The sequence below is a fragment of the Nannospalax galili genome, unplaced genomic scaffold (assembly GCF_000622305.1).
Source record: "Nannospalax galili isolate Female #2095 unplaced genomic scaffold, S.galili_v1.0 scaffold1087, whole genome shotgun sequence".
NCBI classification, from domain to species: domain Eukaryota; kingdom Metazoa; phylum Chordata; class Mammalia; order Rodentia; family Spalacidae; genus Nannospalax; species Nannospalax galili.
In genome coordinates, this window is record NW_008356845.1 from 766116 (window position 1) to 794072 (window position 27957).

The 27957-nt window shown below is 40.6% G+C and overlaps 1 protein-coding gene across 1 annotated transcript in view; it reads left to right on the plus strand.

Annotated features, from left to right (window-relative positions):
* Ipcef1 (interaction protein for cytohesin exchange factors 1) overlaps positions 1–27957 on the plus strand; it is a gene marked incomplete in the record, with an annotated part of 139668 nt that overhangs the window by 79480 nt on the left and 32231 nt on the right. The window contains 1 exon segment of the mRNA XM_017794779.2: positions 9401–9770. Coding sequence (XP_017650268.2) covers positions 9401–9770 — 370 coding nt within the window.

Consider the following 27957-nt stretch of genomic DNA (forward strand, 5'->3'; position numbering starts at 1 on the left):
TATGTAGACCAGGCTGGCCTCAAACTCACAGAGATTTGCCTGCCTCTGCCTCCCGAGTGCTGGGATTAAAGGCGTGCACCACCACGCCCAGATTATTATTTTTATTTTAGTGTGTGAGTTTTATGCTTACATGTATGTAATGCACGCATATCCTATAGTGCCCTTCAGAGGCCAGAAGAGGGCATTGGATCTCCTGGAAATGGGGTCACGGACGGTTGTTAGCCATCATGTGGGTGCTGGGAATTGAACCTGGGTTCTTTGGAAGAACAACAGGTATTCTTTACTGCTGAGCCACTCTCCAGCACCCTGAGTTTAATTAAAAAAAAACACTCTCTGATAACCTGGTTTGTGTTCATATGCTGATTTACTTAAGCAAACGTTGAGAACCGCTCTTCCCAGAACTTGGGATCAGAACAGTGAGCAAAGCAGAATGTTTCTCATTCTTCCTGGAGTCACACATCCAATTCAGAGTACAGATGAAGATGGCCACAGTAGGTGGAAGGTCTGCTAGTCAGAAACAGTAGGATGAGCCTGGGGGAGATGGGCTAGAGAGTACACTGTGGTGATGAATAGGAATGGTAAGGATGGGCTCCATGAAGCGCTTAAATATGAAGAAAATCTTCAGAGGCACTGTGAATCAGCCGAGAGGCCAGTTGGCAAGGAGTTTCCCAAACAGATGAAGCAGAGTCAAGGACTCATTGATGTGAAGTCTTGCCAAGAGGCCAGTGTGACTGAAGCAGGTGAATCTGACTAAGAGTGCTGGGAGAATTCTGGTGGTGGTGGCTGTCCATTGTGGGGCATGTGGGCCAGCTAAGGACTGCCGTACTGTGTCCTGAGTAATTGCGAGAGCCTTTGGGAGACGTGAAGAGAAGAGTGATGTAGTCAGTTTTCAATTTAAAAGGTGACACAGGCTAGTGCGTGGAAGAGACCTTGGGCCTCCAGGAGCAAGCACAGAATCAGAGAAGATTCAGGGAGTGTGAGCAGCATTCCGTGGTGCAAGATGGTGGTGAACTTTCCAGGGGGATTAGCAATAGGACCCTTGAGGAAGAGAGACAGTTGGAATAGGAATATACTTCAAATGTGGACCGCTAAGGGGATAAAATATGAAAGAGAGGAGATTGATATTTACAATCTCAGCTTTAGGCAGCTTGTGCAGATTACTTTAACAGACCCTCCTCACACTTTGATGCTTTTCAAAAGAACAATTCCTTTACATCCCTCAGAATGATGAAACAAACCAGCTAAAGCAAACTAAAATAACAGAAGGTAAAAATAAAGGCTGAAAAAGGGACCACTGGACAGGATAGAGGAGGAAGTTGAAAACTGAACCAAGAAAGAGTAGACTAATTTTAGAAACACAGATTTCATTTCAATGGGATATGTCTCCAATACATGTCGACCAAAGGTCACATGGTCATTCAACATTCACTATGCAAAACTATGCAAATGCTAGTAAATGGGTAATTATAGGAAGAATTTCAGTGAAAATAATATATAGACACATATGTATAATATATGCACACATACATACAAAAGGGTTAAAGGAAAACCCAGCTTTCCACTCGGGATATAAAAAAAGCCACTGTAAGCTTTTAGTTGGGTATTGAACCAATTTTCAAACTTTCCTAGAACCTGGTTATGTATTTTTGTCTCTTACTTTAACAGTTCATTTTCACAGCCTGCTGGTAAGGCGGCTGTCCTGCCACCTCTTCCTGTTTTCTGCTCCTGCTGGCCAAGTCCAAACCGTCATTAGCTCTTGCCTGAGTCATTGAAACAGCAGACTCTTTTCTTTCCCTCCTGGTCTAGTCTTCTCCTTCCCTCCAAACTGTGTTCCTAAAGTTCCGTTCTAATAACAGATTTGAGGACTAGTGACTCTTCACTGCTCCTCAGATTGATCCCAAACTCTGTTTTTTATTGAAGGCCGTTGGAGTTCTTTAATCTGCTATTATCATCCTGTTCCTGAGCCCCTTTTTGCTGTCACTTCGGACAACGCTTGCTTCCCTTGACCTCAGGTCCCCACACTTTCCTTCTTTCACCCACTATGAGCAAGTTTCCCAGTCTGCAGGAGGCACGGGCCCGTCCCCCACTCCACTTCCGCCTTCCTAATATCTTCCAAATCTGATTCAAGTATGCTGTTCCTTGTCTTCTAGGTCAGGAGAAATCTGTCCCCTTGAGGTTTTTCTGATCAGTTTTTAGCAACCACAGCTATGCCTTTCACTGTGACACTGTGTGTCGTTCAGTTTTGCTCTACTCTGAACTATCTGTGTTTCTGGAGTACTTTATTTTTGGGTGCTTTTTCATGCTGTTATAACTGGCCTTGAGCAACAGGTTTTGTGCATCTGTCTTGTTTATCTGATTATTGAATTCTTAAAGTCAGAGGCAGTGTCCAGTATATATTTTGTGTACCCGTGATGCTTATAATTGTGTCTAGGACATCTTTGAAACTTGAATGGGTGGCTAGATGGAGGAGTGGGTGGTTATTGTAGCCTCATCTACACTCTCCAGGAATATTTCCTCAGGGGAAATGGAATAGCATTTCTCTTTTGAGATTTATTTTTAATTATGTGTACATGTGAGTGTCTGTGTAGAAGTGTGTAGATCTGAGTTCAGTGCCTGCGGAGGCCAGAGGCATCAGATCCCTCTGGAGCTGGAGCTACAGGCTGTTCTGAGTTGCCAAATGTGGATGCTGAGAACCAAACTCAAGTCTTCCTCGAGAGCAGTATGGTTCTGAACTGCAAAGCTGTCTTAACAGCTGCTAGAATGGCACTCCTTTACATGTGTGGAGAGTTTGCACATACCTTTAAGAAGAATAATGAATTATTTTATTTGACTCTAAAAAAAAAAGCCTGTATTAGTTTTAAAAGCAAGGAAACCAAGTTCCAAAGAAGTGAACCTAACTATATTGTAGGTAACTTGTTCAAGATCTTTATAATTTGTGAGTTTGAGGCCAACCTATGCTACACAGTGAGACCCTGTGTCAGAAAATAAAAAATAAAACGAGACAGAGGATAAAAACATCATTTGCTCCTTTTGATACATCTGTCAATCAGGCAGCAGATGCATATTTTTGTTTACCTGCCACAAGTCAGTCCTGTTGAGGACGGCATCACTGTCCCTTGAGCATCACTAAGTACTGAGTTGAAGAGGGACAATAAATTGCTAACTGAAACAAATGACTTCAAGTAGGGATGAGTATTTGGAAGAAGACTGAATGCAGCAGTGCCCAGGAGAGTGGGCAGAGGTTGGGGCAGTAGGGATTGCTCTGTGTACCGCAGTTAGGGGAGACCCCACAGAAGAACTGAGATCTGAGTTGAGATGAGAGTAATGGGATGTGAACAGTCATCCAGAAATGGGAAGGGACAGCCTGTCAGGCAGAAGAGCCATAGATAAGCTTCAGAAGCAGGAAGAAGGCCAATCTGTCAGGAGAGCATAGACCAATGAGGGCCAATGAGGTACACCAGGGATGTTGCAACGGGTCCTATGTGCCTTTTCTGTCTAATGAAAAGGGATATTTTTCTACTTCTGATGGGTATCAATAGAAGATTTCAACAGAGGAATATTGTGACCTGTTTTATGGTTTAAGAACTTTCTAAGAATTCTTTGGAGAGTTCCCAGGCTGGAGTTTGAGGATGCAGGAAGCCAGTAAAATATGGCTTGGATATAAAATGACTTTTCTAAAGCTGCTTGAATGCTAAAGATTGGTGTGGTGAGTGGCTCTCCTGTCCGCTCATTGTCCAAGGTCATGTGGGAAGTCAATGACAAAGGAGGTCATGTAACATATGAGATCTGGTTCTGAGTACTGTTTCTATGAATCCGTGGGAGAAATGCAATCACAAAGTTCCTTGGGGCTGTAAAGAATTAGTGGGTTACTGTTACTAATATGGCCACTAAGTGAGAAAAATCTAGCCTGGGAAGAGGCTCAATGGGTAAAAACACTTGCTGTGAACGCATGAGCTGAGTTTGATTTCTGGAACCCATGGTGGAAGAAAACCAACTTCAGAAAGCTGTCCTCTGACTTCCATAGTGTGCAGTGGTGTGTGTTCCCCTTCTCTCTCTCCCTCTCCCTCTCCCCCTCCCTCTCACACACACACTCACATACACACACAATAATAACAACAATAAATAAATAAAAGTAAAGAAAATTTGTGCACTTTTCTTCATTTTTTTCTCGTTTTTATGTTTAGCATTAAGTTTTCCTTTCTGCACTGGACGTTGACTAATGCAGCTGGGACTTACGTGTTGAATCACTTGTTCCTAATTACAGGCTTTTGATAGTTATTTTAAACTAGTTCTCACCATGTCAAACTTGTGTTTTGAACACAATTCAAAGAAAAAGACTTTGGGACTACCTAGCATTTTAATTAAAGTTCTCCAATAAATAAAAATATCCTACACAGAAAATGAGAAAAACCCAGTTGAATAGGGTTCAAGCGTGTCAGGCAATTAAAACTACAATCATGAGGCTGATGAGATGGATCAGTGGGTGAAGGAGCTTGCCACTAAGCTCGAAGACCCGAGTGTGGTCCAGGGACTCACAGGATGGAAGGAGAGCAGTGAGTCCTGGGATTGTCCTCTAACTTCCACCCTTGTCTGGGACACTCACATGTGTGTGCATCCATGCCCCTATAGAGACATAAACAGACAAATGTAACAAAAAATGGAAAGACCACAATCATTAAAATGCTTTCAGTTTTCTCTTTGAAAATGAACTACTTCAAACTCAAGCATTCTGAAATTAAATCGCTTATCATTAATAATTCTCTAATGTGATTAAACATTTTTGCTTGAGATTGTGAAGCCTTTGTTGGATTATCTGCTTATAATTACTCTTCCTTGGGTCTGGACTTCAGTTCTTTTGTTCAGCAAGTTTATGGGGGATTTCGGTGTGCTCCTTTGAGTCTAAACTACTGTGATGAGATTTTCTTCACAGAGCTGGTTCTCTTATCTATTTTTTCCTGGCAGTAATTTATTATCAACTATGTGTTGGGCACAGATGCAAGAAAAAAATTGGAAGTGTAAAAATGTCTAAAAAAAGCCTGTTCTCAAGTAGTTCACCAAAAAAGATTCAGCAGTCAATCAGCATGCGCTGGTTAGATTTTGTCAGCTTGACACAAACCTGGGTAGAAGTCACCTGGGTAGAAGGATCCTTAACCGAAGAATTTCCTCTACCAAACTGGTCCATGGGCAGGTCATTGAGGCATTAGTTGCTAATTGATGTAGAAGGGCCCAGCCCACTGTGAGCATGCCATCCCTGGGCAGATGGGCCTGGGCTGTACAAGCCAGGGGAAGCAAATCAGTGAGCAGTGTTCCTCTGTGGTCTCTGCTTCAGCTCCTGCCACTGGGTTCCTGCCTTGAGTTCCTGCCCTGACTTCCCTCAGTGATGGATTGTGACCTGGGAGTTGTAAGCTGAAATAAACCCTATGCTCTCCACGTTGGTTTTGGTCAGTGTTTTATCACAGTAATAGAAAGTGAACTAGAATGCAGTTATTGCAGTATAAGTTGTCAAATAAAATGCTATTCTACTTGGCATGATAGAAGTCAGTCAAAGGGCACCAGGCACAGTGACCTCCCCGCCTGGCCTAATGTTATCAGGGCAGACTTCTTGCAGAAACAGGCGTTTGAACTGACTTTGAAGAATAGACTCAGATTAGTGAGAGGTCAACTTGCTTTGAAAGATGGATTCCAATTAGTGAAGCAAAGATGGAATGGAGAGAAGTTGATCATGCCTTTCTACCCTCATCAGGAACTGGAGAGCGCTGTATTGCATGGAAGTGTATTGCATAGATGCTTTACAGTGAAGGGTTCTGTGCCTGGTACTGGTAACTATGGAATCTTAGACATAATAAACCATATTTATAAAACATGGCCCGTGTGAAACCTTCTGAAATGCCTGCAGGTCAAATTTGATCTAGATTTAGTCCATTTCTAGTGGACTAAACACATAGCCCCCCCCCCATTTTATTTTATCTCCTCTCCAGTTCTTTTCATTCTTTTTCTTTCTGTTTCTTTATTTCTGTTTTCCTCTATCATGAAATCAAATCCAGGGCCCGAGATGACTTAGCTGCTTACCTGCTTGCTGTACAAGCATGGGGGCTTGAGTTTGTGCCTCAGCATCTGCCCAAACCTGTTGTGTTGGTGTATTTATAATCTCAGTACTGGGAAAGAGAGATGGGATGATTCCTGGGGACTCACTGGCTAGCCAGTGTCTCCTAATTGATGAACTCTGGGCCAATGGAATGACAGACAGACCCTATCCCAAAACGCAAAGGTGGAGGTGCATTCCTGAACATGACACTTGAGGTTGTCTACTGGCCTCTGCAAGCATCTCTCTCTCTCTCTCTCTCTCTCTCTCTCTCTCTCTCTCTCCACGCACACACACACACAGAACCAGAGGAAAAGAAAATTACTCAAATGTTATATGGTTCCTAGAGAAAATGGATTGAGAGCATTGTTACTGAGTAACAACCAGCAGGAATACACTTTAGAGATGTGGCCAACACTCTCTTGACATACCTTCCTTAGTCTTTTAAGCAGAATTTTGAGGTTCAAGATAAAAAACAGAAAGCAAAGCTGCAACTGCATAAGGGTCTTTTTCTCAAACAGTGTTTTGTGCTCTGATCCAGTTAAAGCAGCCTCGGCAGGAGGGATAGGAATGCTCAGGCTTGGACTCCAGGAACGGAAGCTAGTCTGCATGGGAGCTGAGTTTGACCAAAATAACTCACAATAGGGGAATGTGTCAGGGCTAAGTCAGCATGGATGTTTTTGTTAGTTTTTTTTTGTAGATCCTGCTAATGAGTAAAATACTCCTGGCATCTGTTTGGATAGTGTAAGGATTGTAAAGTCTGCTGAAGAAGTAGACTGTTTACTGAGCTGGAGATCTTTGATTGCTTAGTTGTTAACTGGTCTGGGTGATTTAAGGTAGCCAGTTCTAGGACTTTGACTCTTCTCCAAATGGAAAATTTTCCTGCCTGTGATAATATGTTACTGGTAAGATGTGTGTGGTCATTTCATATCTCATTAACTATTTTAATGTCATGTTACTGTTAAGAGTAGATTTGTTATTTGTCTTGGAAGCTAGCTCAGTGGTTAAGGTGCTTGCCAAGCAAATGTGAGGGCTGGAGTTCATATCATCAGATGTCACACAAATGCCAGTTAGGTGTGATGGCTTGACTGTAAGTGCAGCTTCAGGACCCCGAGACATGAGATCCCCAGAACAAGCTGGCTAGGGAGAGTTGACATATTGGTAAGCTCTGGGTTTGATTGAGAGACCCTGCCTCAGTGAATAAGATAGCAGACAACTGAGAAGGAGTCCCAACATCAATCTCAGGCTTCCATGAACACAAATGCAAACAAACAGATGCTTGCACACCACGCACACACACACACACACACACACACACACACACACACACGCTTAAAAACGGGAGAGTCGATTCATTGATTATTTTACAACCTCTGTTAATTGTACAGCCATGTGGGCACACACTGGTTTAGTAGAGGCTGCTACCATTAAAAACACAGAAATCAGAACCTAAGAAATTCATGGGGTCATATTGACTTGGAACACTGTTAACCATTCTGAGTTAGCTGTGATGACTCTGAGGTTTTTGGAGAGGATCTTAATTTTCTCTTTGTTCCTCTTTTTAATGATCTCCATCTTGTCACTTTCCTAATGGACAGGATTATCTAATAGGATGATGAAATGGAGCAGAGCCACAAACTCCCTTCTCTGTCTTATGCCTTGGGAGACACAGGGTAGCACAGAGAATGGTGAGCCTAGATTGGATTTTATTGACTAATAATATTAAAAATGGAAAAAGAACACAGAGCTGTCAAATCTGTCTTTTGCTATGGATAACATTCAAAAAAGAAAACTCCCCCTCCAAAAGGCTTGTGTATCACCATTTCTCAAAAGAAGGCATGTATTTCAATATCAAAATGCAACTACTATTAAACTTTCAGGATAAATGGAGTCTGTCTCAATAGAATGCCTCATTGGTGATGTGGCGTTGGAGTTCTCTGTGGATTGATGAAATGTTGCCCAGCGTGGTCATTTGGAATGCATGTTAGGAACTTCTGTCAGAAGATCCCACACCAACCTTTTCTCATCATCAGTGGTGCAGCTCAGTTTTTCGCTCTTGAATTAGGAGGTTGTAAATGTATTCTTGTCTTATTTTATGAAACTTTGTATAAATTTTAAGTGACTGGGGCTGTAGGGTGGCTAAATGGGTAAGGGGGCTTGTTGCCAAGTCTGATGGCCTAAGTTTGATTCCTAGAACCCAAATGGTGGAAGGCGAGAGCAGATGTCTGCAAATTGTTCTTTGATTTCCACACATGCTGTGGAATCCATATCCTCCCAATATACAAAATAGTAAGATATAAATATTTAAAAATTAAAAAGATATTTTACTATTTTTATTTTATGTATATGTATGTATAGCCTGTATGCATGTAAGTGCACCCATATCAGAAGAGGTGTTGGAGCCCCTGGAACTGGAGTTACAGACAGTTGTCAGCTGCTGTGTAGGTTCTGAGAATCAAACCCAGGTCCTCTGCAAGAGCAGCCATTGCTCCTAACCTCTGAGCCTTCTCTACAGCCCTGATTTTTTTAAAAATTATTATTTATTATTTTAATTTTATGTGTATGAGCGTATTGCTTGCATGTGTATAAGTGCACCTGTGTTATGCAATGCCCATGGAGTTCAGAAGAAGGTATCAGATTCCCTGGAACTGGAATTTAGCCGCCATGTAGGTGCTGGGAATTGAACTCAGGTCCTTTGCAAGAGCAGCCAGTGCTTTAACTGCTGAGCCATCTCTCCAGCCCTCTCCCCGCTGACCAAATTTTTTAAAAATTGAAGACTTAACCGAGGAATGATTGAATTCACCATGTATCTCTTAACCTATGTAGTTACAGGCTGATACTTGGTCACGCGCTAGAGAATAGGTAAATGTCTTTCAGAGATCTTGTACCTACCACTGGACCATACTCCCAGCCCCTGCTTTCTTTGTATTAATTACCTTCCTCGGGAGATTTACTCCATCATTGTGAATTCAGTGGTAGGTGACAAATCATTTTTTTGCTCACAGTATACTTCAGTAGTCTGAAGAACTGTTCAAAGGAACATTTGAAACTTTTGTAGAGCTTAAAAAATTGGGTCACCGATGATACAGAGATTTTTCAGATCTTAGAATGGCAAACTCAAAGTCATACAAGCGAACTTTAGAGGATGGGTCCAGATGGCTGCCATACAGGAATATGTATCCTTTCTGTCTTTGAATCTTTTCTTCTTTAGTTAGTTTTTGAAACAATTCTGGGGAACTTTTATTAAAAACAGAAATAAGAGAATGATAATTTGACCACAATTTTTTCTCCTATTTTGGTTTTATTTGTGGAAAATAGGCTACAGCACGGGCGTCTTCCTCCTCACCTAAACTGAGAGAAACATCGTGTTCTATCTCTTCTCTGGAAAATACAGTAAAGACACCCAGCCGATTTTCTTCCTCAGGATCTAAAGAAAAACAGTCCTGGCTGGACATAGTTAACAGCTCTCCTGCTGCTGAAGATATGGGGCACCCCCTGACATTTGCTGTGCAGGTCCACGCACCCACATTCTTAGAGGCAAACAGTTGCCAGGCTCCAGAAAATAGCTTAGTCACATCAGAAAGCAGGTTTTTGAACTCTTTATCCAGTGATGACACTTCTTCATTGAATAGCACTCAAGACCACCTGACTGTCCCAGACAGAGCTCCTGGATTAAGAATGGACAGAGGTAAGCCAAGAAATTGCCTATGCTTTGGACAGTGAATATTTATGGGGGCATTATAGAACTCTAATGAGAATTTGTAACAAGAATGTTTGCACTCATGAATGGAGATTCAGTAATTAGATGGTCGCATGGGGGCTGAGCCTAGGGCTGTTTCTGTAGAGTTTGCCTATGACAGCTCATGTTCCCAGGTCACTAACTGCCTGATGCATTGTCAGTAACTAAGTGCTTTAGGACAGTGTGGCATGTATATGATCAAAAAATGATACCTTCCCATCATCTTGAATTATATACCCTTTTGGGGTTCCATAGCCTGTGCTCTGGGGCTTGTGGTCTTAAATCAGGAATCTATAGACTGGTATTCATATCACTTTGGTATTACCTTGTACATTTAGAGCAGCCATCTTCTCTGGGCCATGTAGTTACCACTGACTCTTCCTATGTGGGTAATGGAAAGACAGACACTTTGCATGCATCTTGGAGGGCAGCAGTAGCACCTTTAAATACAAAGGAGAGGGCAGTGTATGCTCCTAGAAAACATTTTCATCTTAACAAAGGAAAGAGTTAGTGGTGTGCAGAATTAATAATGTGTTGTTAAATAGTCTGTGATAATTCCTATCTCTTATTCAGGATGAACTTGTTTTTGTTACTGTCCATTCATTACATTTCTTTCTGATTGTGCCTCATTCAATCTGGTGTAAAACAAGATTACCTGATATGTCAGTGAGCAACAAGAAAATCATAAGTTTGTATTGTAAGTTTTTAATGTATTGCCGAAAGAAAGTTATCTTGTTAAATCCTCATAATAACATGTACGAGTTGGTCAGTGACATCAGTGGTGATTCTCTCCTCTCCCCTGAGAAGGGAGGGTGCTTTTATGTTTTCAAAATTCAAAATACCCCACTAATTTAATATTGGGTGTGAGAATAATTTGAGCCAAGGATCACAATTGTGTGCCAAGTTGTGTGTGTGTGTGTGTGTGTGTGTGTGTGTGTGTGTGTATAATAGTAGTATTCTGCAGATGGTTTACTTAGATCGCCTTTTCTTTTGCTATCCCCCATCTAGGCTGACTATTTCATAGTAGAGAGACTTTAGTGAAGGACCTCAGTGACCTACCACACCACTTCTAGAGGTGTCTCAGTGGGTAGGGTGCACTGGAGACAGAAAGTTACCACTGAGGAATATGGTGGGGTGAAGTTAGGTTTATGAGGAATGGAAGATAGACTCCGCTGGCCTTAGATCTGTGAGGGGCTTTGTCCAGAGAAAGCACTGAGTTTACTTATAGTGCCTTGAAGTTACAAAATTGAGGTCAGTGGCACAGGCAAAAAGGAGGCAAATTTAGATGTATGTTAAGAAATTTGTTTATGTTGTGAGTTATTCAAAATAGAGCAGGCAACTTGGAGAAATGCATTCTTGTCATTGAAGTATTCACTCACTTTGAAATGGCCATTTTCATGGAGTGTAGTTTGAATATTACACCTTGATCATATTTTTGGTTGTAAAGACACAAAAGAATCTATCTTAGGTGGCCTTTACCTTGGTACTTAGAAGACGTTAGACGTAAGATTAGTGAAACTACACAAATAAAATTGTGACATCTATTGTTTCCTTTTTAAAAACCTCTTACTTTAATCAGTGGGTTTGAAGAAGAATTAATTAGGGGTTGGAGACATGGCCTGGTGGGTGAAGTGCTTCCTTGCAAGCCTGGAAGACCTGAGTTCCAGTCTAAGAACACACATAATGGTAGAAGGAGAGAGCTGACTCTGAAACTCTCTCTCTCTCTCTCTCTCCTCCCCTCCCTCCCTTCCTCCCTTCCCCCCCTCTGACAAGCATAGCTTCCAAAGCATCAGAAATACTAAAGTTTCATTTGCATTCTTTCCCAAGAGAGAACGCTGCTGATTGAATCTTTTAGGATCAATAAGTAGATCACGAGAGGAAGATGCCCACTCTTCTCATCTCTGTCTGAATGCAGTCCTGGGAATGTGTGTGCTGAGGAATCTAGCTGGGAGCCAAAAGCCTTTTAATCTAAGAATAAAAAGACCTGGTATTATTTAGTTTCGAATTACATGTAGAGTGACCGACAAAATCTGGTGCTTATTCAAACAGCTTGATGGAAGCTATTTCTCTCTACCCGCTTAGAGGAAGTCAGCATGGAGGTGTTTCCCCCTCAACCGGTGGAGAGGACGAGAACGTGGAAGTGTTTCCTCCTCATTGGTTTGTTGGCAGTTACCATATGTTACAAAATTTTTGCTGAAGACTTTCTCCTGCTGTTGGGGATTTGGTTTCATTCCCAGAAGAGCTGAACAACATCAAGTCATCTCCATGGAAACCACAGCCCGATCTTCTGCCTTTGGGGATGACTTGCTGTTGAGTAATCAAATTACATGTTGTGCATTATTTTTACATGTGTATGTTTGTGTGTTGGAGAAGGAGATAGCTTTTCATTTTTGTGATTTCTAAATAGTTTTTAACTTTTCAGTGAGAATAAAGGTCTGTGAAATTCCTGCGTCTGGAAATTTTGAGCAGAAGGCATTTATATCAGAGATTGAAGTTTCAATGGGTCCAAGATAGGAATTAAATTTTAGAAGATGAAGAGTTGGTCTCAAGACATTTTCCGGGGAAAGAGACTTTTATATTAAGAAAGATTCTTAAAGGTTAACAACTGAATTCTGAAAGCAGACAGAATGCATTATAGTCTTTCTTTTATTTAGACAATGAAAGAAATATTTTGCAGTTGGTATGCAATTAAAATTGTGGTCTTAGAATTTTATACTCAGACATTTCTCCCTATAGTTTAAGCTATTAGAGAAAAGGGAGGTGTTAATTGCATCCATTGCCTTTCTATTCTAAGAGTTTCAGATTTCCAGACCTCTAGGGATTCCCACTAACTCTTCCAATGAAGCATAGCTAGAAAAGAGATAATGGAGTGTTATCTCATCTCCATTTTATTCTGAACCCTCTTCCCTTCTTTGGGGAGTGACTTTCTGGTAGCAACTTGTGCCTGTGTGATGATGAATCAAAGGTTTATCTCTGGATGCATATATACAACATACTATCTTGTGACACTGTGGGATCAATATCACTTTCCTTCCTTGGTGAATAGATTAACCATACCTTGGATATGGAAAACTGCATGTTAATTAGTAAAACTAATGTCCAGTTTATACAAATGAGTTGCCAAATGCAGGTACGACAAGGATGACTCTAGCAATCACATAGATTACAAGTTGAATGTAAAGCATTATTAATGAAGATGCAAGCACTAGATTACACACTTGTCCAGAAAGTGGGACAAGGGAGCTAGATTGTAGGAGTTACATACCATCTGAGTGACCAGTCCAGGTGCGACATTATTTTAGCTAGGTATTTTGGGTGTTTCTATAGGGATGATATGGGATTAACAAGTAGATAATATTTAAAAAATCTGGTACTGAGCTCAACTCAACTTAGCATTATTACTGTTATTATGGTGATGATTCTATATCTTCATATCGAATGGGAGGAATAAAATGGAGTTAACAAAAGAAAATGAAGTGAAAGAAGCTCCACAAAGGAGACACAAAGAGAGCATCCCAGGGATTTACAAAAGCAGGGATACAGAGTATGGACAGTCATGTATAAGGGAGGATGTGTGCATGTGGGCAGAGGATGGGGAAGAGAGATAGGAAGGTAGCTTCGGCAAGGCTTAATGATGGGCCAGATGTAGTTAATTTTGATAGATAATAGATGACTACTTCTAACTAAGTTGGTAAATGTAGATGGAGCTGGCCTTTCAGAGTATTCTGCTCTAGATCACAGTCTATAACAATATGGGGAGGAAGGAGCTAAGTAAGAAGGGTTACGGAGCATGTGTAATAGTTGGGGTGGAGGTAGACATAGGAAGCAAAGGAGAGAAGAGGGATTCCATGCCCTGACTGATCTCAATCTTTGCATCCTCAGGATTTAATTTAGTCCATAGAGTATTTCCTAGTGATACTGTTTCTGAATTATAATGAGAAGTGGTCCTAGCATGGGAATAATTTAAGTATGGGTACCTTTTACATATGTGATTGTTGGCTGTTATGGCATGCATCTCAGACATGGATGACTGACCACTGAAAATCCGGTTAAGCTATCTTAAAACAGAGTGATTTTATTATCTGAAAATCTGTGCACTATAAGTAGGTCATTTGTTATATTCAGACTTTTATAATCTTTTTGTTCCTTCCACTTTTGACAACTTTTGCTGAGGATAGGAGTGGGAGGTTGTGGAAATCACTGTAATAAGAATTTTGAAGCTGGTGACAGTGATATCTAGACTTAAGAGGCATGAAAAGCCCAGTGACAGCTTGGACAAAGTAGGAGCGATTTGAGAGCTAGAGGTAGCAACGAAAGGTAAATGATAGGTGTGTTCAGAGAGTGTCGTGGATATGGTGCAAGAGCATGCCTATGCAGCAGGCATATGGAGGTCAGAAGACAAGTCTCTGGTGTCAGTCCTCGCCTTCCACATTGTTGGAGACAGGGTTCCTAATGTTTTTCAATGGTTTCATATGCCAGGCTGTCTGCAAGCTTCCAAATAGCCTTCTGTCTTAATCTCCCATCTGCTGGCAGGGATGCTCTGGGATTGCAGAGAGTAACCTTGCACTACTGTCTTTGGCTTTTCGGTGTATTTTGGTGACCCAAATTTAGGTTGTCAGGCTTGCACAGCAAGTACTTGCCCTACTGAGCTATCTCTCCAGCCCACAGTTAGTATTTTTAAACACAAGTAAGATTATATTATACATTTTTCACTTGTAGCTAGTTTTTTTCCATATAAATTTTCCTTGTTAATACACAAAGACCTTGCTCATTTATTTTGATAATAGCAGAGCTTTTCATGATATGAATATAATACTACCACAGATACAGCCTTTTCATTTAGTCTCTGGTTGATAGAAATGTAAATGTTTTCCAGTCTGTCGTTATTATAAAGCATACTACAGTGAGACTTCTTGTATGTGATAAACTATTATTATAATTATTATTAATTTTGTTTTATATTTATGAGCAATTTTGCCTTCATGTATGCAAGTGTACCATGTACCTGTAATGCCCATGGAGGGTTTTGGATCCTCTGAAACTGGAACTATGGACAGTTGTTAGCTACCATGTGGGTGTTGAGAGTGAAACTTGGGTTCTCTAGAAAAGCAGCCAGTGCCTTTAACCACTGAGTTATCTCTCCAGTTCTAGTAGTATCATTTTTTGAGGCAGCCATGATGAAGTAAAATATTTAAAGTCAAGTCCTTAGACTAAATGTTCAGATACACTGAGAATTTTCTCTGCAAAAGTGCTATCAGTTTTCATTATGAGCTGAACAGGTTCAGGGGATATAACTTGTACTGCAGTGATTCTGCTTGACAGTACTGAATTGAACACTTGAAATTTGCTATAGTGTTCCCACTTCAAAACACATTTTATGAAAGGTTAGTGGGCAGTATAGCAGAGGCATCAATTCACTTGACTATGGTAGTCAGTTCGTGAAGTATATGTACATCAAATCATATTTAATAGTATGTTGTTTAGTCAGTTGCCACCCCCTGAACCTTTCATTTCTATCTTTTGGATTCACTTGTCCCCATCTTGAAGTCACATGACTGATAGAATCAGCAGGTTACAGACCACAGTTGACATATTGATCTACAGTGGATTTGATTTGTTTTCCTAAGACTAGGTGATTTTCCAGCATTTTTTTTCCAATTTCTCTCCTATCAACCCTCGCCTCATAAATATATTTTTAAAATTAAAAAGATCCTAACCAAATACTGTTATTGTGTGCCTGCCATGTTTTCTGTTTGAGGTGTAAGCAGATGTACACTTTGCATATACTTTAAATTTTCATTTAATTTTGGGTGCTCATATATTTGCAGAATAAATTTTGTATAAGAAAAATGAGGACTGGGCTATACTCAGTTCGTAGAATGCTTGTCTAGCACGCATGAGGCTTTGGATTTCATCCCCAGCACCATGATATGAATTGGGCATAGTGATGCATGCCTGTGATCTCAGCACTTGGAAGGTAACAACACAAACATCCTAAGTTCAAGGTCATCCTTGGCTACATAAGGAGTTTGAGACCATTCTTCACCACAGGAGATTGTCCCCCAAACTAGCAAACACAAAGCAAACACAATGCACTTATCGTGGATCCTGCCCAAGATCATTCAGATAAACACCTCCAGGAAATGCAAAAGTGACAAATAAGAAGAATAAAATTAAAGTTCACCAAAAGACTAGGTTTGTTCTTATTAATAAAGCCAGTAATGTCATAGACGAGTATTGAGTTGTCTTAACTTACAGATCAAGCCCTCAAGAGGAGATAGGTAATGACCCTGGCAGAGAAGGTAAAGCAGACCGGGAAGTCTAAGGGGAAATCTCAGGGAAATCTAACTGCATCTCTGTTTGCTGCCTCTGACCTCACAACATAGTTAAATTATAGCTGTATATTGGGCTGCTGCCTATAACCGTCTGACAATGTGGGGACATTGTAGCTTATCCTGGGTGCTGTCTCTGACCTGACACTCTGGTCACTCTCTCAGGGTTTCTTGAACTTATCATCTCTTTTGATCGACTCTTTCCCAACGAACGCTGTCTTCCTTCGCACTCCCTCTCTGTCTCGGTCTTACTCATTCTCTTTCCTGTGTGTTTGTCTGTGTGCCCGTGTGCATGTATGCACATATGGCAATGAGAGGACAGTCTCAGGAGTCACTTTTCAGGAGCTATCCACCTTGATTTTGGAGACAGGATGTCTCACAGGCCTGAACTCATTATCTGCTTCCCCAGCACTGGAATTACAAGTATGTGTCACCATACTCTGCTTTCCTTTGTGGTTTCTGGGGACTGACCTTAGCCCCTCAGGAAGCACATTCCTGTTGGGCTATCTGTCCCTGTCCAGCCCCTGAATTCTCAGTTCTAAGCACTCATACCTTTGTTACACATCTTTATGGCTGCTGCCACATACACAATCGTATACGTGACACTTCTGTTCCTGAATGGAACTGCTTCCTATCCCTGGCAGTTTTGTCCAGATCTAATCTTCTGGAGTCTGTCCTAGATTGCTGGTCAACTTATAAATTTCCTATCTTTTAGGCATAAAACTTGGTCACCTCAGCAGCCAAGGTCCTCAGTTGGCCTTTTTTCTCTGCTGGAAGAGTAGTGCACTGAGTTGGGGCTGTGCCATTCAGCCAGCTGCTGCCCTCAATACCTGTGGATTGCCTGGTTTGAGACTTTCCATTGAGCTTTATGTAGATGAACCTGCATCAGCTCCTTCATGTTTATGGTGTAGTATTTGAGAATAATAGCCTTGGACTATAACCTGTTTGTCTCATTATGACTTTGATTAAGGCTTGTAATCTTTCATTGTGTGGCTATTCTCTCCTTCATATCAAGGCTGGCGAGACTTCATTGCAGGTTTGTGGAAAGATGGAGACTATTGGTAGAACAGTTAATATAGGGCCTGTCCCATAAGAGAAACTCAATGCACGAACAGCTCTCTCCTCTTGCAATAGCAGAAGTTGGAGATTTATCCATCTAGTCATACCATGCTCCTGTTCTTGGTCAGCAGTGCCCTTAAATGTTAAAATGAACTGTTCTTAGTTGAGTAATTGAAATTCATCTGTTACTATGATTTAAGTCTTGCTTCATGGTAATGTCAAACTCACCACATAAAGAACATCTAAGAAAGCCCTTTTATCTGTAGACATCAGAAGCTATCTTAAATAATATTTGTAGTCTTAAAGGGTATGCAGAATGTCCAAATCTCTTGTTTTGTGGTTTCCTCTGGTGGTGACAGTGCCTTCCATGGCTTTGTGGTTGTCAATCACATGAACAGTGCATGGGAAACTTGGAATACATTCTTCTACCTGGCACTTTCAAAATACTTCATATGTGAAGATTGAAATTATCTCCCTTGGGATGTTATTTAGACTTTTTGGATTTCTAAAAGGTTTTCTTTCAAACCCTGGTATGAAATCTGGCATACGAATTCCTCTCCTGTCTTCTGAAGCCAGCTTTTATGTTCTAAATAGAAAATAAATAGCTGCATTCTAGAAAGCACAAGAAAGACCAAAAATAAGATAGTGGGGGAGGCAAAGTTGAAAATACAGCACTTCAAGAGATAAACTGCATACAGTGTTCTCCAGAGCTACATTCTGGGCCTCTGGAGCTGTCCTGTCCTGCCAGAAACAGACAATAGACTGGTATGTAGGAGGAAGAGGAGGGAGGTACACATTAATTTGGCATAAGCTTGGGAAGGAGAGAACTTCTAACCATTATCTAAAACATGGATATAGCTCTACTATCACTTAGAAGGATCTGGCTGACGTCTCTATCTATATATCATCTATATCTATCCATCTATCTATCTATCTGTCTTTCTGTGTGTCTAATCTATCCATCTATCATCTATCCATCATCTATCTGTCTGTCTGTCTGTCTATCTATCATCTATCAATTTCTATCTATCTATCATCTATCTATCTATCTATCTATCTATCTAGTCTGTGTGTCTGTCTAATCTATCCATCTATCATCTATCCATCATCTATCTGTCTGTCTGTCTGTCTATCTATCATCTATCAATTTCTATCTATCTATCATCTATCTATCTATCTATCTATCTATCTATCTATCTATCTATCTATCTACCTATCTATCTATCATCTATCTATCATCTCATCCCTTTCTTGAATCTAATTTGTTGAATCTCATTTGTTGGAGCTAACTCAAGACTGGAGAAAGCTTGCTAGTCTGACCATTGAGATATTCTGAGTTAATCTAGCTGATACGAAAGGGCACCAACATTCACTTCACATTCTTTTCTACTCAGCATGTTGATCACTGATGCTTTGGAGCAGGGATTCTAGGGGTTTAGTTTTTTCTTTTTTGATTAGGATTTGGGTCAGGGACAGTGCTGCTTTGTGGATAAATCTCCACTTGCTGATTTTTATTCCAGTCCCTTTGCCCTCCAATGAGTTGAGGCTGGTGTTGCATGAAAGATTGCCAACAGGTAGTCCATATTTGCTACTCAAAGATGGAACTTGCCAAATATTTAGCAGGTTATGAATGTGGAAACAGCCATGCAAGAAGGAAGACCTGAGTTTGATCTCAGGTGCCCATGTAAAAACGTTTGTAGTGGAAAATGTCCTAGAGTTAAGGAGGCAGAGGGAGGTGGATCCCTGAGGTTTGTTGGTGACACAGCCTAGCCTATCCAGGAGTCTCAGTTCTCAGTGAGAGAACTTGTCTCCAAACCAGAGTATATGATGCTTGAGGATGACATGCAAGATTGACATCTGGACTCAACACATATGCATTCATATGTGCACGTGCACCCATGCACACAGGAACACACACACACATACACACACACAGATGGGGTGGGGGGATATCAGTACAATCTCAGGTGGGCTGGGGTAGAGTTGGCATTAGTGTAGTTTCCTAGGAGACTGCCTGTTAAAGTTTGCAAAGCCTGGTCTAGAAACACATGGACCTGCACAGGATGGAGCTGAACTTTCATTCTTCACACCTACCACTGATTTGCATTTGGAAGAAAAAAAAATCACTTACTGCTGTTCAAGCATCTTCATTTTTCTCATCCATAAGGTAATAATAGCTTTCAACCTTCCTTAGCCAAGTACGCTAAAATGAGACAGATCATCAGGTGCCTGTGTATCAGTGGGAATTAAAACCCTACTCTCTTACACGGGAAGACTACAAGAGGCACTTGAGAGGAAGGATAAAAATTGCATTGGAAACACTTCACTGTCAGACAAAATTTATGTATCTTGTCTTGGGATGTAAGGGAGGTTAAAAAAAACAAATGTGGCTTCCATTTCCAGTGGGAGAGAGACAAGGGGTCTTTTTTAAAAATCTTTTTCTTTTCTTGCTTTTTTCAGTCTAGTAAGATAATAATCTTGTGCTTGCTGGTATGAAATTTTAATTCAGAAAAAAATACTTATATGTATTTAGACGGGAATGTTAAAAAAATCTTGCTTTACTCTAGTACCTAAGTACCCGAGAGGGTTAACCAGCAAATCTGAGCTCACACAGATACTGAGAAGGACTCTCTCCCGCCTCTTCCTTGGGGTCAGGTGCAAGCTGTATTTTCCTGTGCATTTGTAGCTTTGGGTCTCATTTTGCCCTGTGATCCTATTTATCACCTGCTTCTATTTTTATTGAATATTTACTTTATGGTCCCTTGAAGACCTAAGCACCAGCCATTAGCAACAGCAAAAACAATAAAAAGCCCCCGGCTGTGTGATGGACTGGGTTGACTCCCAGGTATGTTCTCTGAATGTCTGGTAACATGTAACATCTTCTAGATTAGGACTCACACACACACACACAGACTTTTTATTGACTAACACCATTTTAAAATTCATTTTCCTTAAATTTGTGAGTGATTTCAGAGTTAAGTTATTAGAGGTCAGATATTTAGTTTTTCAGGTTCAAGCTTCCTGAGGAGGAAGAACCAAGATGGTAATTTGCTTTCACTTTTCCCTTTGTTTTCCAGATGGTCTTTATCATCTCTTACCTCATACTTGCTGCTTACAGTGATCTTGCTTCTTAGTGAATTAAAATAGAAAGTTCTCACATTTCACCCATTATAGATGAACTATAGGAGAATTATATATTAATTCTCAGTATCCCAAAATGGTTCATTTTACCAGTACTAATCTGACAGTTCACATTAAAACCATCACAGTTATATGGAGGGTCAAATTACACACACACACACACACACACACTCTTCATGACTAATGTCTTAAATTTTAAGCTAAAGAAGGGAAAAGAGGAGAGGGTAAGATATAGCTTCTTATATTTTAGCAGAAAGATCATATATCTTTTTTTTTTTTTTTTAAGCTTTTACAATTTTATTAGAATCTTAAAGAAAAATCCTCAGGGCAGGCGAGCTGGTATTCTTGGCAGCTGCGTTGAGGTGAATGTTGGGAAGAAGCAAAGAAAATCATGAAGCAATGCAGGTTTAGAGACTGTGTGGAGGTCAGACACATGGCTGACTCCAGAGAAGGAAGCTTTAGAGAAAAAGTGAAGAAACTCAAGGTGCTAGGGGCAGCCCAAAGCCTTAAAGAAAGCTTGTTTAGTAAGAAAGGCATGAAGAAGAACAGGAGAAATTACGCTTTCCTGAAGAGTTCAGGAAAGCAGACAGACTTATGGAGACCTACATGAATGTGGCTGGGCTGGGAGCTCTGAGGGGGTCTGAGCTAGTTCCAGGCAGGAAATATTCACTACCTTATTAACACACCAGGTATTCCACCCATCTACTTAGCATAACTTAAAGTGAGCCTGCCTTCCTGGAGTGGTTCTATCACCAGGTAATTGACCAGTGAGACTGGAAAAGTGAGTCCTCCAACAGATAGACTAGACATTTTTTTATAGTCTGGACCAGTTCAATTTATGGGGCTTATTGATATTCTAACATTCCCCCCTCTGAAGAGGTAAACCTAAAATCTTTTAAGGATTAGATAAGAGCTCCCAAATACTTTAGACATTTTTAGCCTTTGGAACAGAGTATGTTACTAAAAGGCTCAAGGACAGTTTGACTTTTAGCCAAGAAAGAAACTGGCTACTTTTCTTTAGGGTCTTTTTAGCTGCCTAGCCAATTTCTAACTCCTATTCTTTTCATACCACCCTCTGAAGAGGCTTACCCAAATTGCCAGTAGGGAATCAGGACACAGACTCCTCTGGCTTCTTCCGTGTTGCACAGGGATGTAGGGTGAGGCAACTGGGGTACCCCTTCAGTGGGCCTATCTAAAAGACTTCCAAATTGCATAACTCTTAACTATAGGGAGAAAAGAAGGTTCTTGACTGGTGCCTAGGAGATGTGAAGGAGAAGTAAAGGTCAGAGTAATGTTCTAGACAGGGATCCAGAAAAAGTCAGAGAAGGGCAATTTTCAAATGTTCATATGAGAGTCCATTGGGATTTCTTGACGAGAGCTTCCAAAAGCATCCCTCTATTGGGCTCCTCCTCATCTTTCTTTTGCCTTCCAAGGCCGGACTGATGATTGATGAACTCAGGATTTCTTGTCAGGCACGTTGATAACTGTTGGAGTGGCTAGAATCAGTTCCCTCTTCAATGGCCTCTAGATAGGGAGAGAAAACAAATTTAGCCACCATTTAATTTTTAGGCTAGAACAATAGTGGCTTGTCTCCCTCAGTTGTAGGTGGGCACTACAGTATTGCAGACCAAGGTTTGAAGTCTTACATCTGAGTAGCATTGTCTCATTAGGAACAAAATCATCAAAGAGAGATAATTGTCTAAACATCTTATAAGTACTTATGCCTAATGTCTGGGATGTGTAATCCCTTTAACTCTTAAAGAAATATATTGATGACTTTAATCTTTGGTTATACTTTCCTTTTGGGTGTTTAAAGACTGTACTGTTGGCCCAAATAAACCAATTTATTTTACTCTTAAGGTTGTTTGAGGATTTGTTCCTCAGGGGTCACATGGGCTTGGGAGGAGCCCCTGGCTCCTTTCTTTACCAGTTCCATCTATGTGAAGAAAAGTCAAAGGTCCTGCTCGACCATGGCTGGCTTCACTTGGAAGCATGAATGAGATGTTTCCTCTGTGTTGGCCCTCCTCTTTGTAGACTGGACATTGGTTCAAGTCCATTTGGTAGAGTCTCCATGGCCTCCTTGATCATGAGGACAGGTGACTCATCACAGTTCGAGGACATTTTTGAGAGATGCTCCATAGTCCCCTTGGAGACTTAGTCGACCTTGGAGAGCAAGGAAGAAAAAATTGCTCAAGTCCCTCTGACCTGATTAGTATAGGCCTCAAAGTCTGTCTATTAAACATCCAAGAAGGTTAGTTACACCAATCTAGTACTTTTAATTACCATATACCATGTAGATAAAGCATGGGCAAAAACCAAACATTCTTAAATAAACCTTGATGAGACATCCTTAAACTAGTTGACTAAACTATGACTTAGAAATTTTAAGATAATCTATATATTATCTTTTTCTCATCCTTGTTATATCCTAACAACCCTACACAGATCTTCATCACTTGCTTAGGCTTTCTCATTTTTAAATCCTTCTTAAAAAAAAAAATCTCCATTCTCATATCCTCCTAACATCTTTTAACTTTCCATTTTCTTTCTTAAAAATCATGAGACACAATAACATTAACAGATAAATTTTCCATCTGTTGTGAGAATTCTTTTCCTGTCGATACTAAGCAATGTTTATCCCCTTCTAAGATTCTAGTGTCAAACCAATGTTTGACTACATTAAAGTTCTCCTGGGGAACCAAGAATTTGCTGAGCTTACTTACAGAGATGACTGAGAGGTTCCTGAGGTATATGGATGACCTGAGAGTATTTACATTGGAAAGCCTTTACCTGGCATGGATCAAGCCTTCTCTTCCTAGCCTTCCCCAGATAATACACTCCAGTCCTCCTCAAACCCAGGAGATCATATGGTATTAGGGCCAAATTACAAACAGTTGGCTGGGAAGAACAACTGGATATTCAGGTGAGGGTCCAATGGCCCTGATTACCCCTCCTTCAATTAAAGAATACGATAGTCAACAAGTCCAGTTGTGATGATCTTTCGCTAGTGGACACAGTTGAAGTCGTGAAGGTGGTAGTTGTTTGACTCAGAAGAGAGTACTGTGCAGCATCATTTTATTAAAAGAATATGGACTCTAAAATACACACATAATGTAATGAGTTAATATTACCTGTGTACACACTGTGCTTTATAAATTCTGAGGTAAACCTTATAGAAAACACAAGATAGTTGAAAATCTTTTTTTATCTTATGTAGTTTAGAGAGTAGTTTACCAAAACCTTGCTTTAGGTAGAAAGAAGAAACTGGTACATAGTTAAACATTATCAAATTGATGTTCACAACCTCCAGCATAATCAATTCAGGAAAACAGTGAAGTTTTAGTTACTGACTGGAGAATTGAATTCTAGGTAGAAGTTCCTCTCTGTCTTCTCCATTGACTGTGAATTGTCATCTTTAAAAAAAAAAAAATCTCTCCTGTTGTTTTTTCATTAAGTAGTTAAGTTTATCTCTGTATTTATTATATATTTACATTAGTCTATGTTAGTGACTTTCCTTGTTATTGTGACCAAATAGAGAGTCCCATTAGCTACTTTTACTATAGACAGTAATACCCTCATTTGAAATTAGTTTACACCTTAGCTGTTCTCAGCTGCACAGGGCCTTACTCTTAGGCTGTTTTGCTGTTCTCTTTTTTCTTGTCACAGGGTCAGGGGTCCAGCTTGAACCTGGAAAAGAGTCTTAGAGAACACATCTTGAGATAATAGGCTTGAGTCTGAAGTGGGAGAGCCAATCCCATCTCCAGAGTCAGCGTCTCAGTGAGCTCAAACAGCACATGACAATGTACCAATATAATTCATATAAAAAGGCATTTGTTTCACTTCAGAATTTAATTTAGTGGTGTGCATTAGATAGGAGAGCTGTTGAGTCCAGTGACTACTAGCAGGACTGAAAACATCTGTCCTTCTTATAACCTGTATACATTTGTCTAGGCAACACTTTTCATCTATTGAGTCCTTTATTGGGAACAAGGATTGACAAAAGACAGAACATTTGATTTTAAGAGGTCATCTTGCTTGATATTTCTAAGCTTTATGAAACCACTGGTACTTGGCAGTGAGCACCCATCATCAAGCAGAAGTAGGTTGACAGAAGTATCTGCCTTTACCAATGTCAAACCTGAGATCCTCTCTGGCTGTGCCTGATGTGACAAGATGCATGAAAGCTTATACCCACAATCAGTTAGTTTGTGTCTATTCATGGAAGACTCAATAAGTACCTTCCTCCTTGATATTTTGCATTACAGGGCAAATTTTGCCCTCTATTGTGTATGTAGAACAGGTCTGAGTACAGAAAGATATCAGCATCCCTTTAGATCTCAATGGGTAAGGATACAGCCTAGTTCAACCTCTGCTTAAGACATCATAGTCTTAGCTGAACTGGCTATATATCTGTAAGACAAAAGAAGCTGTCTGGAACGTCTCTCAAACCTTCTTTGTCTCCTTCTGCAGAGCATCCTCCAGAGACTCTCTTCCTTTTATCATGAGCGACCATGACAAAAGGTGACACTACTGACTTAGTCACTATCACTCTATCATCAGTGTGGGCTTGGGGTAACTGTATCCTCTCGTTCTTGACTAGTGACCCTAAAGAAGGGGGAGCCTGTTCAGGATTATTCATACTGATGTGACCCTCTAACACCCTGAAACATTAATAGATTCTTTCTGCATTTTACCTGGTTAATCTTATCCTGCCTGTACAGGACACCACCATACATGAAACCACTGGAGTAAACATTGGCCCTGATGCATTAGGGAAATTAGCCAACTTCTAGTGATTATATAAGTTAGGAAAGGTTTCCTGACCTGGCTCCCTTGTGGGCTGAACCTTAATATCCTCTTAAATGTTCCCTCTGACCCTTTTCCTAAAGTTCCAAATTGTTTATACATATTTTACTTTTAAACTAAGGCCAAGACTGTTAACTTGCATGGTGAATTCCTTTTAAGAGGGCTGTCAGTCTAGATTGGAAAAAAACATTTCTTGTTTTATTATGCATAATCTTGGATTAAGTACCCATAACCTGGAAAATAAGGAACATAGAAAACAAAGGTACTAAAAGAACTTGCAAAGAGACAATATCACAATACCGTTTCCCTTTAGTCTGTCCGTGACATTGTAACTAGAAAGTACCCAGGGCATGATGGGGTAGGTACAAAAGGAAGCATAGAGCAACTGAGCATCAGAGAGGGAAATACTCTATTTCAGAGAAAAACAGGCTTAGAATCACCGTGTAGAAAGGGGAGCAATTAAGACCAATGGAGGCTGAATCTTAAGCCTCCCACCCAAGTAGGCTATCCCTTTTAACCTCCCATTGTTGTAGCTATGTGCTGGTGGTAGCTTGTCTCTTTAAGATTTGGCCCTGGAGTACTGCAAATTCCCATGAGCTTCCCAGGTCTAGCCATCACAAAGTGTCATCTCCCTTGGTACCTAGAGAGTCTTGAAGGCATATGTGGAAAAACCTTAAGTTCCCTTTAGAAACTGACAAATATTCTATGGAAAAACAGAATTCAAAATAGTCAGTTTTAGAAATCAGCAAATATACTATATAAAAGAGATTAAAATCCAAAATAATTTCTTTAAAACTATCAGGTAAAGATGTAATGCAAACAATGTCAAAACCTAAAAATAATTACTGATAGGTAGAGAATGGGCGGGAGCGAGCGGGTGGCGTGGATGGAGAGCACGAGTGGATGGATGAAGGCACCGAGGCACAGATGGAATTCTCAGCGGGACACAGATTTATTTCGCCCGGGGCACCTTTCCCTTGGGAAGGGAAAGATGTTGGGGGAGGGAAAGATGTCAGGGAAGGGAAGGGGAAGGGAAGGGAAGGGAAGGGAAGGGAAGGGAAGGGAAGGGAGAAAGGGGAAGGGGGAAGGGAAGGGAAGGGGGGGAAGAAGGGAAGGATGTCAGGGAAGGATGTCCAGGAAAGATGTCCGCCCACGGGTTGTGAGCTGGGACTTTATATATGGGGGCTTTAGGGTGTGGAAGGGGGAATGTTTGGGGGAGAAATCAGGGAGGGGGAAGCAGGTAGGATTAGGGTGTGGAAGTGTTTACTTTTTCCCTCTTAAGATGAGAGAAAAACAGCTTCTAAGATCTCTGGTTATCAGGTAGAATCTGCTTATCCTATCTTTGGAGATCAGAGGAGAGGCAGGCTGCTTCTCAGCAGTTTGTTTCCCTTGACTCCAAAGGTCAAGGTGAGGTCCCTGTTGGGGAGGGGGGGGAACTTCTATTTGGAACCCTAACAATTACTTTCAAAAATCAGTAAAAATATCAAACAATGTCAAAACTTAAAACAATCACCTTTAAAAAAAACCAGTAAATATACCATACAAGAAGTTAAAACTCGAAGTAATCCCCTTTAGAAACAGGCCAAAACAATGTTAAAATTTAAACTCCTATTGTAGAGATCTGGCATTACTCCCTTAGTCTAAAATAAAAATGCATTGCTTTTCTATGACATCATCAAAAAACCAAAACAAAAATAAATTGCCAGAAAATTAGGACATATGATTAAATGTCTGCAGTTCAGGAAGCTCCTAGGTACCCCTGGTACCTGAAGTTTCTGGGTATTGCCATTTTGAATCATGCCATGTGGTTGGATTAAGGTGGCGGCAAGGTCACACAGGTCACCACCATTTTGAAAATGTCACTGTCCAAGATGGCAACCAACCCATGTGACTGTCCCCATATTGACGATGTCATCAACCAAGGTGGAGACCAGGTCACATGTTTGCCTCCCTCTTGGTGAGGTCAGCAGCCATGATGGTGACCAGGCCACATGGCCATGTTAGCAAGCACAGCCCCATGATAAAACAAGCCCATCCCCCACCAGGATACAAGTCCTGTGGGATTCACATGCCTCACAGATTAAAGTGTACAGCAACCATTTTTACTTTTACAAAGCACCCCAGTTAAGTTAGACTTGGTATAACAGGAGACGTACCCTTAGATATATACAGAAAAACAAACAGAAAAGGAAAGCAAAGGAATCCATGTCTCTCACCAACCATTGTAGCTGTGAATGCAAAGCAAAGTTTTCTGGATCTCTTCGTTCCTAGATAGAAGCTGTGCTGGAAAAGAAACTCATGAAGGCAGCAGAAGGAACAGGGCACATGTCCAGCACATAAATCACTGGGTTGTTTCTCTGAAAGCATATGTCTTGCCCGACACTGTCCGTGACTTTCCATGTACACTGAAATTTAAAATGCTTAGATCTAGTTAGAAAAGCAGCTGCCTCAGGACCACATGGTCTGAGCACAGCTTCCTTGGTGCCCAAAAGGGCCTAAGTCCAAAATTTCAAGCCCTTCTGCCTGAGAAAAAGTTCAGGGAAAAATGGCTTTTTTTCTTTTTTTTTTTTTTGGTGGCTTGTTTCTTTTTTTAAAAAATTATTTCATAACCACATACTTAGAAGAAGCATTTCATTACAACAGCATTGACATATTCAATGACAATTTTCTGAGCTAAGATGTATCTTTTTCAAAATTGGTGGTAAATTTTTAGTTTTACAGTTGAATTGTTACAGTCATACAATATTGTACTCAGTATAAACCCTATAAGACATAAAATTAAATGAGATTTTAACCTT